The sequence below is a fragment of the Takifugu rubripes genome, chromosome 21, assembly GCF_901000725.2.
Source record: "Takifugu rubripes chromosome 21, fTakRub1.2, whole genome shotgun sequence".
Lineage (NCBI taxonomy): Eukaryota > Metazoa > Chordata > Actinopteri > Tetraodontiformes > Tetraodontidae > Takifugu > Takifugu rubripes.
Window position 1 is genome coordinate 12,828,839 of NC_042305.1, and position 13,768 is coordinate 12,842,606.

The 13,768-nt window shown below is 45.4% G+C and overlaps 2 protein-coding genes across 2 annotated transcripts; both read left to right on the top strand.

The window, feature by feature from the left end:
* The first annotated feature begins 1,748 nt into the window (after positions 1-1,748).
* On the top strand, positions 1,749-6,187 carry LOC115247519 (alpha-(1,3)-fucosyltransferase 9-like). The gene is made up of 7 exons (XM_029829532.1): positions 1,749-1,764; positions 1,886-2,922; positions 3,769-3,840; positions 3,973-3,998; positions 5,360-5,459; positions 5,692-5,823; positions 5,990-6,187. The coding sequence occupies exons 2-5, from the start codon at positions 1,894-1,896 to the stop codon at positions 5,424-5,426; spliced, it is 1,194 nt and encodes a 397-aa protein (XP_029685392.1). The 5' UTR covers positions 1,749-1,764; positions 1,886-1,893; the 3' UTR covers positions 5,427-5,459; positions 5,692-5,823; positions 5,990-6,187.
* A 2,782-nt stretch (positions 6,188-8,969) lies between these two features.
* LOC115247520 (alpha-(1,3)-fucosyltransferase 9-like) lies at positions 8,970-10,383 on the top strand. Its single transcript, XM_029829533.1, has 2 exons — positions 8,970-9,068; positions 9,190-10,383. Exon 2 carries the CDS (start codon positions 9,198-9,200, stop codon positions 10,284-10,286), a length of 1,089 nt encoding a protein of 362 aa, XP_029685393.1. The 5' UTR covers positions 8,970-9,068; positions 9,190-9,197; the 3' UTR covers positions 10,287-10,383.
* The last annotated feature ends 3,385 nt before the right edge of the window (positions 10,384-13,768 follow it).

The window sequence follows — 13,768 nt, forward strand, 5'->3', positions numbered from 1 at the left end:
TTTCTACTCAAGTAAAAGTAAGAAAGTAAAGCCTCTGAGATGATTAAGCTAAATAAGTAACAAGGATTGATTGATTGATTGATTGATTGATTGATTGATTGATTGATTGATTGATTGATTGATTGATTGATTGATTGATTGATTGAGAAACAACACATCCTTTGATCATCTCAAAAAAAGACTAAAGTTCAGACAGAATAATCCAGCTTGGAGCTGCCAACAGCCCTTAAAGAGTCTTCTTGACCTCAGCCACAAATGTGGATCGTCTTGCTTCTCCACATGCTTTGAGGCCATGAAGTGCAGCCCTGAAGCGTTTGGACATCCCACCTTTGTGTGGGTGTATCACAGTATTAGTCAAAACAAGATTTAGTGCCTTTTAATCCCTGGCTTATTTTATAAAGCAATGGGTTTGCTTGGTGTCAACACTCATTGCTGGACCTGTGAGGAGATCAAATACCTTCTGCTTTATTTCAAATATTTCTTACAAAGATCTCCGTCTCTGCGGACTCAGTGTTTCAAGCGTCTAAAGATGGCTGAGGGGAGCTTTCAAAAGGTTTGTGCCTGTGGTCTTCCAGTTTCTCCATTGTAGGTCCTTTTCGTGGCGTTTGTAAATGAGGCTGCCTTACCGGACCGGTGTTCACGGGCCTTTGGGCGTTTTCAGAGTTGTGTGTGTGGTTCTGCTACTGTTTTGGTATTTTTCTCAACCTGCATTGCATCGGTCCAGTTACACCCCCCCCCCCGGCACATCTCAGAGCTATTGAGTCTCCATTTCTGTTTTTATTTTTGTTTCTTTTCCTCTTTCTTCTTCCTGCTTGGCTTGTTCTTGCCACCCTTTACATTGCGCTATTGGCAGATCGTGGGAGAGTGTTGTACTTGGTTTTGCTTCTCCTGTCTGTCCTCATTGTTGGTTATGGTGCTGGTCCGGTTCTAAAGAGTTCTGACCACTGGAAGTCGGTGTGCTGAGGTCCAGAGGGGGTACTCCTCTTTGAGTGGGTTTGTGATCTGGATGCTACTTTCTTCTCTGTGGTGAAGGTTCATGTCCAGGAATGCTTTGATGCGGTTGGTTCTTGTTCGTGGGTGAATTGTGTGTTGTCCGTGCTGTCTGTGGTGGTGAGGGGGGTTCCTGGGTTTGTCCAGACTTTTCTATTTCTAGTGATCCTCTACCTGATGCCTCAAGAGTGTTGGTCTGTATCGTGCAGGTGAAACCTGCATTATTACAGCTATAATTGCATTATTGCAGCTATTGTTTGCAGCTATAACAGATCCATGTGGAAGGAGCGACCACAGACGCCACGTTTATAAACCTCACAGCCCTGCGGCACCCATTATTTAGTAAGTGTAGATGGTGCCGCCTCAGGGCATATTCAGAAAAGGTAAGATGGCTGTCTGGTGTTGATTAACTTGCTTCACCAAACACAAACCCGGAAAACCTGTTTGACAGTATGTCATGCAGGTCATGTTGCACCTGTCTGAAATGCAATGACAGGATGCTGTTGTGTTGCTCATTATTTTTAAAACACACACACACACACACACACACGCTACTGACTCCTCACAACGCAATTCTGTTTTCTAGTCTGAGAATAAAGTATCTAACGTGCACTATTGTAACAGTGTGCGAACAATGACTTTTCTTCAAGTTTCTTCGAGTGACGTCATGTGGCTGGGCTGCCCGAGCCACAAAGGGGCGGGGCTTCGCTCAGGCGTTACGGCAGCGCGCATCGAAGGACAGGTGAGGGAGAGGCTGGCGGCCCCAAAACGGACGTAAAGTTCTTTATCCTGTCGAAGTTTAACGCTTAGTTTTATTAAAATGGCTTTGGGAGGCGGCTCGAGCCCGCAGCATGGATGTGTTTCCGGTGGCTAAAGCGACTATTCCTGTTTCTAGGGTCCATCATGACCGTCCTCAGCACGGGCGTGTTGCGAAATCTGACGCTGGTGATCCTCATCCTGTCCGCACTCACGGTTCTGTTATTAATGTACTTCAAGTCGTCCCCCTTACCCAAATGTCATCCTTCCCCGGTCGAGTGGTCAGAGACTGAGAAGTCGGGGAACGCGTCGGCAAAGACCCGCCGGAAAAAACCCGTGTTGCTCGTCTGGTTCTGGCCCGAGAACAAAAAGTTCGATCTGCAGGATTGCAAGACGCTCCTGGGGATTGGCGACTGCCAGCTGTCGGATGATAAATCGTTGGCCTCCGAAGTGGACGGGGTTTTGTTATATCACAAAGCAATCAGCCAGGACCTGTCCAACCTGCCCACCTCCCGCACCAGAACTCAGAGGTGGATCTGGTTCAACCCAGACCCCCCCTTGGTCTCCCAGCAGATCCCGGGCATACAAGCGCTTTTCAATCTGACCATGACTTACAGGAAGGACGCCGACATCCAGGTACGGTGGAAGGTCTCCGCCAGGAAAACCCCGGAAAAAGGCTTCACGCCTCCTCCGAAGCGGCGTTTGGTCTGCTGGATCGTGGACAGCAAAGAGATGACCAACACCTTCAATCAGACCTACAACGCCTACGTGGACCTCCTCAAGCACATCGCGGTGGACCTCATCGACAAGATGGAGGGCGAGGACTACCTGTCCACCATCAAAAGCTGCAAGTTCTACCTGTCCTTCGAGAGCTCCATTCACAGAGATTACATCACCGAGAAGTTCACCACGCCTCTGGCCCTCGGGACCGTCCCGGTGGCCCTGGGCCCCCCGAGGAGAAACTACGAGAGTTTTGTCCCGGGTTCTTCCTTCATTCACGTGAACGATTTTGCCGATTCCGCTGCCCTGGCCGCGCACCTCCAGAGCCTCGACCAGGACGAGGAGGCCTACCTGAGATACTTCGACTGGCGGAAGTTTTACACCATCGGGACCCCGTTTGCTGACGAAAAGTACCGGTTCCTGCACCCCATCTGCCAGGCCTGCCACCACCTGAGCGTGAGCAGGGTCTTCAGATACGTCCCTGACCTGTACAAGTGGTTTTTAGTGGCGACGTAAACACGCGCACGCACACACACACACACACACACACACACACACACACACACACACACACGTGTGTAGCTGCACTTAAGAAGAATAATTTGTTTTTACTAAATTAAAAAAAACACCACATTCTCTTCCCCTCTCTCACTTCATAATGAGGCCCGGCTCTGACCCAGGACTGTTGATAGGAACGTTTTCCTCTTTCCTGAGCCTGTTGGGGGGGGGGGGGGTTTCATTGTCTGCTTTTGTGTTTATGCATTCATTCTGGCCCTATGAAGAAGGTTTTGCTGGTTTTTGTTTTTCTATTTAGCTCTGTGGTTTGATGCAAATGTTCCCGACTGTTCGTGAACAGTCCAGTCCCACTGTAATCAGTGACCAAGTGAAGTACAGGTTTAGCTGGGTAGATTCTCAGGTTTAGGTGGGTAGATTCTCAGGTTTAGGTGGGTAGATTCTCAGGTTTAGGTGGGTAGATTCTCAGGTTTAGGTGTGTAGATTCTCAGGTTTAGGTGGGTAGATTCTCAGGTTTAGGTGGGTAGATTCTCAGGTTTAGGTGGGTAGATTCTCAGGTTTAGGTGGGTAGATTCTCAGGTTAGGTGGGTAGATTCTCAGGTTTAGGTGGGTAGATGCTCAGGTTAGGTGGGTAGATGCTCAGGTTTAGGTGGGTAGATTCTCAGGTTTAGGTGGGTAGATGCTCAGGTTTAGGTGGGTAGATGCTCAGGTTTAGGTGGGTAGATTCTCAGGTTTAGGTGGGTAGATGCTCAGGTTAAGGTGCCACTAAACAGCTACTTTGCGTTACAGATTCAAATGTTCTATAATGATTTTGCTGCATACGGGCGTTGGATATTTTGCCCTTCACTCCAGCCGTGCAGGGTGTGTACTAAATGAAGTGTTTTACAGCTCTGTTCCTTTTATTATTTTATCAGTTTTATGTTACTGCACTAAACTGGCTACTGGACTTGATGTTGAGTTAATCATTTTACACATCTCTCATCCCGATTGCAGGGTGCCAATGGAAGGGTTCAAAAAAGGTAAATGTGACTGATTCCTGATTATCGCTGACTTTGATTTTGAAAACTAAATTCCATTTGTGCAGGAAAATAAAGTATATTATTTTTGGTCATTTGAAATATAAGTGGGATATGTTATGTGGTGATGTATAAGTGGTGGCATGTGTTTGACCCTGACTGCTAATGATTAACACACAATTAAATAATAACACGCAATTATTTTTTTCTGTACTGAGGTGTTTCTTTGCAACTAGGTCATTTAAAGAGTTAAATAGAAGAAACAAATGGATTGATTTTTTTTTAAAATTATTTTTCTTAATAATTATTCGAGCATTTTAGGGTCAGAACGGACAAAAATTTCAGCTTTAAAATTCCGTTTGTTGTTGTTGCTGCTGCTCCTCATATATTCATCCAAAATCGGCAACTTTAATCATCACAGCTATGATCCGTGTAAGTACGTCCTGCTGTGTTCTTTCATTGAATGTTCTTATTCAGTTATCATCTGGCAGCTGACTGTTGAATGACACATTTTGCAAAGATAAGTTGTCTGCTCGGCCTCCGGTGCCTCGTGTCTTAATCGGAAGATGCTGGAAGTCCGAAGCCTGGAGAGGTACAGTGGCCGGTGAGCGTTCAGGTACCTTGGGGACCGGAGGCGGTGCAGCCAGTTGACTGATTTTTGGGTTTTGATTCACAACAAGGTTTTTGTTCTGTGGATCTTCTTTTATTTTTGACTCATTGGCTGCATGAAATACATGAAATACAAGAACTAGAGACAATTTATAATTTGAAATAAGTAAAACCATGGTGGTGATAAGACACGAGCTTAGAGGGGGTTCAGTGATAAAAGAACAGTACACCACTGACTTTCACATGTTGTGATCTTTCTGTTAAGAAGCCGAAGGCAGCAAATGGAACCCTGGATTCACATTTTGGGTCCTAAGAGAGTGAAAAGCCCCAAATGTATACAAACGCCCTCGTCCTTTAGCATACATCGTATCAAATTACCATCAAAAACCTTCCAAGACTGCAGCTGTGCTTAGGTGGAGCAGGTACCAACACGGTCATCTAGCAGTCAGTCAACTTTTACTGGATCAACAAGTTTGCCTGACTTATTGTGAGCAGTCTTTGTCAGTGTTCATATAGGATTGGGTGTTGGCATGTATGCATAGCCGGGCTGCAGAGTCGACACATGAGCAGGATGAGCCAAACTAATGCAAACATTTCTATTTCTTGAGTATTTGTTTGGCAGACACCATGTTATTGAACTTGACGCATCCAGTAGAGGGCAAGTCTGCCCTCTACTGGATGCGTGCGGTGCTCACAGTCAAGGGTCCGCCTGGGTTTATGTGGTGCGTTTTCAGTGTTTTCTCTCTCGTTTACAGGCTTTTAGGCCGAGCGAAACGCCATCATTGTGTTTTCAGCATGCTTCCTGCCAGACAGCAACTGTGACAATTACAGTTATGTCATGGAAAACCTTTTTCTGTAAGTAGACGCCACATGGAGCAGTATCCTCCAACAACGTTCATTTGGTCTGTTTTTGCCAGTTGTGTTTTTCTTTTGTTTCTTTGGTGTCAGACACCAAAAGTGTCCAAGAGTGAAGCTCAATAGTAAACAGATTTGAGCTCAACGGGGGCATGGAATTATGTTACAGTGACACAAACGGCTGTTTTCAAATTGTGAGCAGAGAGAGTGTGATTTACCCTGGTTTATGCAGGTACGTCATAAACACCTTGGAGTTAATGGTGGCAGAAGATTATATGATTGTGTACCTGAATGGCGCCACACCACGCAGGAGACTACCAGGATTTTCATGGATGAAAAAGTGCTATCAGATGATTGATCGAAGGTAATATTCACACATGCTGCCATCAAGGCCTGTTCTTCTGCATTCCTCTTTGCTACTAAGAGGCAGCAGTCAGGCTCTGAACGTAAACAACATTTATGTTTTTCTGGGACGATTGTGTGTTTTATGTTTGTTTTAATTCTTCTTTGATTCTCCTCTTTTCCCGCAGGCTGAAGAAAAACCTTAAAATGTTCATCATTGTCCATCCTTCCTGGTTTATACGGACTTTGCTGGGGATCACAAGGCCCTTCATAAGGTTCCAGCCAGCTTTTTTAACTTTTAACGTTCCTTATAACCACTGACGTGCGGTCATGCTGACCAAAGAAAGAACAAGTGTACATAAATAAATATTATTATTTTCCACTGATATGTGTTAAAAATGCATTTGGAGTATGACTACACATTTCTGCCATTTTATTGAGTAAAAATTGCTGAATTTGAGTTTTTCCGATCAAATCCAGGGCAGAAACCGCGGGTGAGGCAGGGGCGAATTGTGCCTCACGTCTGACTGCATGATCCAATACAAACTGGGTTGCATGAGGTGTGCCAGTTTTTGTTCCTCAGCATATCGCTAATATGAACTTTACAGAAATAGTCGTTATACACCATGACTTTCTGCAGTCTATGTAATGTCTTTTATGCATGTGTGAGAGAACTTTTCCTGCTGATCGCACAATAAAGTGCAGAGAAAAGTCAGCAGGTGAGGCAGGCAGTACTCTGGCTCACCTCAAGGGGGCGTACGCAGGTTGGCAGGTGCTTTCTTGCTGCAGCGCTGGCTCATTTTAATAGGCAAACTTTATTAAAATTTATTGAAGCACCAGAATTTAAAGTTTGAAAAATAACAAAAATTCAATTCGTGCTGCAAACATTTCTGCACTTTAATTTGTTTACAGTTTATATGAATTTCTTAAAACACAAGGTGGGTGCTCTATCCATAGCTATAAAAGAAAGTTCTTTATAGGACAAATATGTTCCTGTCTATATGTTTGTGTTGGTTTGTGAGTGTAATTGAAAGAGGAATGCTGATGGGATATGAAGCATTATCAGTAGTTGTATGCTGTTGGAAAAATGGTGAAATAAGATGCTTTTTTCAGTTCTTACAATCATAAATCTGACTCTTGAGGAGTCAGTGCCTCACCAGCCATGAACCTCACCGCACGTGACTGCTTATAACTTATAAGGTTACTTCCTCGTAAATCCGTAAACTCCACGTCCCTTCCTCAGAGTGGCATCATTACCAAAATATGGAAACATTTCACAAGAAAATAAAGATCAAGATTTTGAACTTCAGAGTGTTAAAAGAAAAGCAATTTTGGTGATTCAAAAAAATGGATTTATTAAAACTGAAATGAAACATTTAGAGGAAATCTTCCACCCATACTCTGAAATGTACGTCGGTAATGTTGGAGCAGCTCACCTGACAGTTCACCTGAGTTTGTAGCAACTTTGTGACGGCACATTTTACATACGTGACGTGACGCTTTTGTGTTCAAATATGTGAACAGCCTCCAGGAGCTGGGACGGATCATTCCGATGGAGTATGTCAACATTCCAGCCAGCATCATCCGGTCAGTCAGTCTGTGTTTGCTATAAAGACAGAATGAAACATGTATGCTATGACAACAAACCGCTGTCATTTTATTTTACAACAGAGTGAAAGGTGTCACATCAGAGCAGCATTAAAGCTTGTTTGAGAAGCAGGTGTAGATGGAGCTGCCTTCCAAATCTGTCGCTCCGATTTAAAGCACAAAGTTCAGCACAAATTTAATTTCAAATGTAATTATTTGCATTCTGCCGGTAACCCATTAAGCTGATTGGCTGTGTCTCAGGCTCTCAGGGCACAATCACCCTGTTAAATACAGCAGGTAAAAATTCCTTCCTGTACAAACCAGACACCTGGATGTTTCCCACAGAAGAAGCTGTCTAACCTGTCGCACTGGTTTGCTTAATGTGGGTTTATATCGAAGAGGTACGCACCCAGGATCTGTGTGCCAAACTGAAATCAGAACAAATACAAATCTGTGTGTGGGGAACAAAATGAGAAAACAGAGAAAAAAGAGCCGCAGTTGACCTTTGCTGATCCTTGCCCACCTCTCTCCTATCTTCTCTCCAACCCAGAGTTGACAAGAAGAAGACCTGGGATCTTTGACAGCCAGCGTGCCGCCCACACCTACACACTATTGTACTTATGTGTTAAGCAGATGTAAATTGTGCAGCAGGGTGTGACTACGTGGAAACGGGGAGCCAGGCATCGAGCAGAGGGTGTCACCATGCTGGAGTTGTTCAGCGAGGAAAATAAAACTGCACTGACAACATAACTGGCTTAGTGGTGTGGGCATTTGGAACTGGCTGTTACAAGGTCGAATGTGCTTTAAACTATACTGATGTATGTCAGTCAGTCTGCTCTCTTTTATTCTTGGACTTAATTCAGTTTTTTTATTCACACAAAGGAAAGGTAGTGGTGTCATCCCCCCCGTCGTCTAACACACCAGAACGCTTGCTTGGTCTTTTCTTCTCCCTCAGCGCCGCAAAAAAAACTTGCTAATTTGTATATCCAGTGTAGCACGACCCAGTTATGAGTCGAGTTTTCCGTGTGTGTGTGTGATAATACCGAATGACCACAGCGCAGGAGTTAGTCTACTTTTTAAACTTTTCTAGTGATCCTCTACCTGATGCCTCAAGAGTGTTGGTCTGTATCGTGCAGGTGAAACCTGCATTATTACAGCTATAATTGCATTATTGCAGCTATTGTTTGCAGCTATAACAGATCCATGTGGAAGGAGCGACCACAGACGCCACGTTTATAAACCTCACAGCCCTGCGGCACCCATTATTTAGTAAGTGTAGATGGTGCCGCCTCAGGGCATATTCAGAAAAAGGTAAGATGGCTGTCTGGTGTTGATTAACTTGCTTCACCAAACACAAACCCGGAAAACCTGTTTGACAGTATGTCATGCAGGTCATGTTGCACCTGTCTGAAATGCAATGACAGGATGCTGTTGTGTTGCTCATTATTTTTAAAACACACACACACGCTACTGACTCCTCACAACGCAATTCTGTTTTCTAGTCTGAGAATAAAGTATCTAACGTGCACTATTGTAACAGTGTGCGAACAATGACTTTTCTTCGAGTGACGTCATGTGGCTGGGCTGCCCGAGCCACAAAGGGGCGGGGCTTCGCTCAGGCGTTACGGCAGCGCGCATCGAAGGACAGGTGAGGGAGAGGCTGGCGGCCCCAAAACTGAGGTAAAGTTCTTTATCCTGTCGAAGTTTAACGCTTAGTTTTATTAAAATGGCTTTGGGAGGCGGCTCGAGGCCGCAGCATGGATGTGTTTCCGGTGGCTAAAGCGACTATTCCTGTTTCTAGGGTCCATCATGACCGTCCTCAGCACGGGCGTGTTGCGAAATCTGACGCTGGTGATCCTCATCCTGTCCGCACTCACGGTTCTGTTATTAATGTACTTCAAGTCGTCCCCCTTACCCAAATGTCATCCTTCCCCGGTCGAGTGGTCAGAGACTGAGAAGTCGGGGAACGCGTCGGCAAAGACCCGCCGGAAAAAACCCGTGTTGCTCGTCTGGTTCTGGCCCGAGAACAAAAAGTTCGATCTGCAGGATTGCAAGACGCTCCTGGGGATTGGCGACTGCCAGCTGTCGGATGATAAATCGTTGGCCTCCGAAGTGGACGGGGTTTTGTTATATCACAAAGCAATCAGCCAGGACCTGTCCAACCTGCCCACCTCCCGCACCAGAACTCAGAGGTGGATCTGGTTCAACCCAGACCCCCCCTTGGTCTCCCAGCAGATCCCGGGCATACAAGCGCTTTTCAATCTGACCATGACTTACAGGAAGGACGCCGACATCCAGGTACGGTGGAAGGTCTCCGCCAGGAAAACCCCGGAAAAAGGCTTCACGCCTCCGCCGAAGCGGCGTTTGGTCTGCTGGATCGTGGACAGCAAAGAGATGACCAACACCTTCAATCAGACCTACAACGCCTACGTGGACCTCCTCAAGCACATCGCGGTGGACCTCATCGACAAGATGGAGGGCGAGGACTACCTGTCCACCATCAAAAGCTGCAAGTTCTACCTGTCCTTCGAGAGCTCCATTCACAGAGATTACATCACCGAGAAGTTCACCACGCCTCTGGCCCTCGGGACCGTCCCGGTGGCCCTGGGCCCCCCGAGGAGAAACTACGAGAGTTTTGTCCCGGGTTCTTCCTTCATTCACGTGAACGATTTTGCCGATTCCGCTGCCCTGGCCGCGCACCTCCAGAGCCTCGACCAGGACGAGGAGGCCTACCTGAGATACTTCGACTGGCGGAAGTTTTACACCATCGGGACCCCGTTTGCTGACGAAAAGTACCGGTTCCTGCACCCCATCTGCCAGGCCTGCCACCACCTGAGCGTGAGCAGGGTCTTCAGATACGTCCCTGACCTGTACAAGTGGTTTTTAGTGGCGACGTAAACACGCGCACGCATGCACACACACACACACACACACACACACACACACGTGTGTAGCTGCACTTAAGAAGAATAATTTGTTTTTACTAAATTAAAAAAACCACCACATTCTCTTCCCCACTCTCACTTCATAATGAGGCCCGGCTCTGACCCAGGACTGTTGATAGGAACGTTTTCCTCTTTCCTGAGCCTTCATTCTACCTATGAAGAAGGTTTTGCTGGTTTTTGTTTTTCTATTTAGCTCTGTGGTTTGATGCAAATGTTCCCGACTGTTCGTGAACAGTCCAGTCCCACTGTAATCAGTGACCAAGTGAAGTACAGGTTTAGGTGGGTAGATTCTCAGGTTTAGGTGGGTAGATTCTCAGGATTAGGTGGGTAGATTCTCAGGTTTAGGTGTGTAGATTCTCAGGATTAGGTGGGTAGATTCTCAGGTTTAGGTGTGTAGATTCTCAGGATTAGGTGGGTAGATTCTCAGGTTTAGGTGGGTAGATTTTGTGAGGATGAAGTTTTGATCACCCGCACTGTTCGTTCACTAGACTCAGAGTAACCACGCAAACAACTGGAGTCCTTTGCAAAGGGGGAGCCGAGCAGCAGTTCAAGCTTCCTCTGTCAACTCCGTTCGTCTGCTGCTCGCTCACCTCTTTTATTGGTGCAAACAGAATGGGTGTCTAAACAGGATATCGTAATTCATTGTCTTCTGACATCTTTACAAACTTCTCTAATCCTGACCAACAGGATACATCTGAGTGCTGAGCTTGATTGTAAGCAGCTTCAGCACTTTTACGACACTCTCATGTTCTTCTTTTCCTATCAACATTCCTCAAACACTCAAAGTCTACATACAATAGCATTTAAAGATAATACTAATAACAACAATAACAATAATCCTTCTCACATTTCCCTCCTGTTTATCGTTAAATGCATCTAGATTTTCATCATCAGTATTACATCTTTACATTTTCATGAAATTTCAGTGCATTACGTCATTTTCCTAGAAACACATTTCTTACACTCAGAATTCAACATGTGTACAGCTTAAGACATCTTGAACATTTCTTTTACATCTTGTATTACATTGATCCATTCTTCTTCCGATTCCTCTTCATCGTCGTCCAGTAGAGATTGTTCTTCCACCTGCAGCAAAGTACTAGTAACAACTGATCCCACGAGCCGGCCAATGCAACTGTTTCCAATCTCAATATGTTCTTTGCCACTCCTACCCACGGAAAAAGGCTAATGGAGACCTTTTCTCCATCTGTCCAGTGTTTAAACTCTTGTGGTACATCTGTGCCCCACACTGAGTCGTGTGGTTTGAACTCATATTCATTCAAATCTCGTTTAAAACGCTTCTGTGCTATGTTCTCGGTGTTGTTGGCATAGATTATAATTGTGTGATCTTTGAGATGTACAGGAGCACACACTCCTGACCAGTTTGCTGGTAGGTGTGCATACGCATTGTGTCCACATAACCACCATCCCTTATCCACTAATTGCGTACCTTTGTCTTCTGGCGTGAATGTGGGATAGTTACATGTACAGTTATAACCTTCTGGACACATCTGTGTTGATTCATCTAAGGTAAAGTAACCACAGAAGTGCCGGGGGTCATCAATACACTCCTGTTCGCATTGCTCGGAACTTTTATGTTGCTGTAGACACGTTTCCCGATAATACCGATCAGTTATATAGTTTAACTTCACATCATCACTGATTCCCAGTGTGCATGACGTATAAACAACTTTACAGACATCCTTGTGTAATGACCCCAAGTCTCTACCACCACTCCGTGCATAACAGTATGTGTGATTTATCGCACCTAGCACAGGGAATCTGAATCTATTGGCTTTCCCTGCCATTGTCCGTAGTGGCTTTTGGGTGCAATTACTGCGAGTGAACCACGTTCCATCCAACAACTTGATTGTGAAATTCGGGTCACGGCTTAGCCCTATGTGGACAAAGCACTGTCCTTCACTCCCTGTCATTGGTTCAGCAGTTATTCGCGGTGTATGCACAGAAACTGGTAGCATAGAACAAACGTAACAACGAGAATGATTCTGTGTCCGAGCTGTGAAATTAGCATAGCGCCACCATGTATTCAAACCATAAATGTGTGGGGACTCTGGATCTTGTTCTAACCACGAATGTCCTAAGTGGCTAACTACGGTGCGTTTAGCGCGCGCGTAGCTCTCATCCTGTCTCAGAGCATCTTTCTGTCCCTGATTACCTCCCTCCTGTCGGAAGTTCCAAAGACCAAAACTCACGAGTCCTGCCGTCACAGCACTCACCACAATTAGGAAGAACAACTTCATTTCCTTTTAGATCTTCTTCACAGGTTCCGACGGGGTTCAGCCGTTGCTGGACCTATACAGGCCGTCAGCCGTTTACGGAGAGTCCGCCACTGCTCCCTCGCCTTCACCTGGAAGAATTTTCTGTTTCTTACAATGGGAAAGGTGTATCCACGACAGTTTCCCGTCCACTCGAACTGCAGTCTTTGTGGTCAGCTGTACTTGATAAGGACCTTCCCATCTAGGCGTGTTCCACCTCTTCCGCACAAACTTCTTCACCCACACGTAGTCGCCCAGTTGAATGGGTTCCTGGGGGGTGGAATCTGTGGAGGACACAGGACTAGGCAGAACATTTACAGTATTCACACATCGGTTGAGTAACACTTTTTTCAGATAATCTGCTATTGTTTCTTCAACATGTTTTAGCTCATTTGTTGTTGCAAAGTATGGTAGGCAATAAGGCCGCCCATATAATGCTTCAAAGGGTGTGATGCCTGTTTTCTTGTGTGGTGTTATGTGCATCCATAATTTCACCAGGTCGAGACAAAACATCCAGTTCTTTCCTGTCTCGTCCATACATTTCTTCAGTCTGTTCTTAATAGTACCGTTGACTCTTTCAACCAACCCTGCACTCTGAGGGTGGTATGCGCAGTGATTCTTCAAATCAATGTCCAAAGTTACTCCTACAGTTTTCACTACCTCATTTACAAAATGGCTTCCATTGTCGCTCCAGATGACCTTCGGGATGCCAAACCTGGGAATGATTTCTCTACATAGGACTTTTGCCACCATCAGTGCATCTGCTTTTGCCGTGGGGAAAATTTCCACCCACCTAGTAAATCCATCTAACACTACTAGACAATATTGTTTACCTTCACATGGTGTTAGCTGAATATAATCTAGAAAACCTGTGTGAAATGGATGATTTGGCAATGGTGTGGTGCCTGCAGGGGCCTTAAGGGCTCCCTGTGGGCTGTGTTTTACACAAATAGCACATTGTGAACAAAAATTTTTTAAGTATGTATGAAGTCCTATAGTGTAATAATGTTCATTAACCATCTGTACCATCCCTCCTGTTGAGACATGGCATGGCCCATGGCTCACTAATGCTGCCCATTTATGCATATTTCGGGGAAGGATTGGTTTGTTTCCTATGGTTAATAGTCCTTTATCATCCAGTTTGGCTCCTCGCTTCTTC

What these genes read in the sequence shown, in the direction of transcription:
- LOC115247519 (XM_029829532.1), top strand. Translation starts at nt 1,894, where the DNA reads ATGACCGTCCTCAGCACGGGCGTGTTGCGAAATCTGACGCTGGTGATC. An exon ending in CTTCACTCCAGCCGTGCAGG is followed by an intron (nt 3,841 to 3,972) that starts GTGTGTACTAAA and finishes TCCCGATTGCAG; the next exon opens with GGTGCCAATGGAAGGGTTCA. An exon ending in AATGGAAGGGTTCAAAAAAG is followed by an intron (nt 3,999 to 5,359) that starts GTAAATGTGACT and finishes TCTCGTTTACAG; the next exon opens with GCTTTTAGGCCGAGCGAAAC.
- LOC115247520 (XM_029829533.1), top strand. Translation starts at nt 9,198, where the DNA reads ATGACCGTCCTCAGCACGGGCGTGTTGCGAAATCTGACGCTGGTGATC.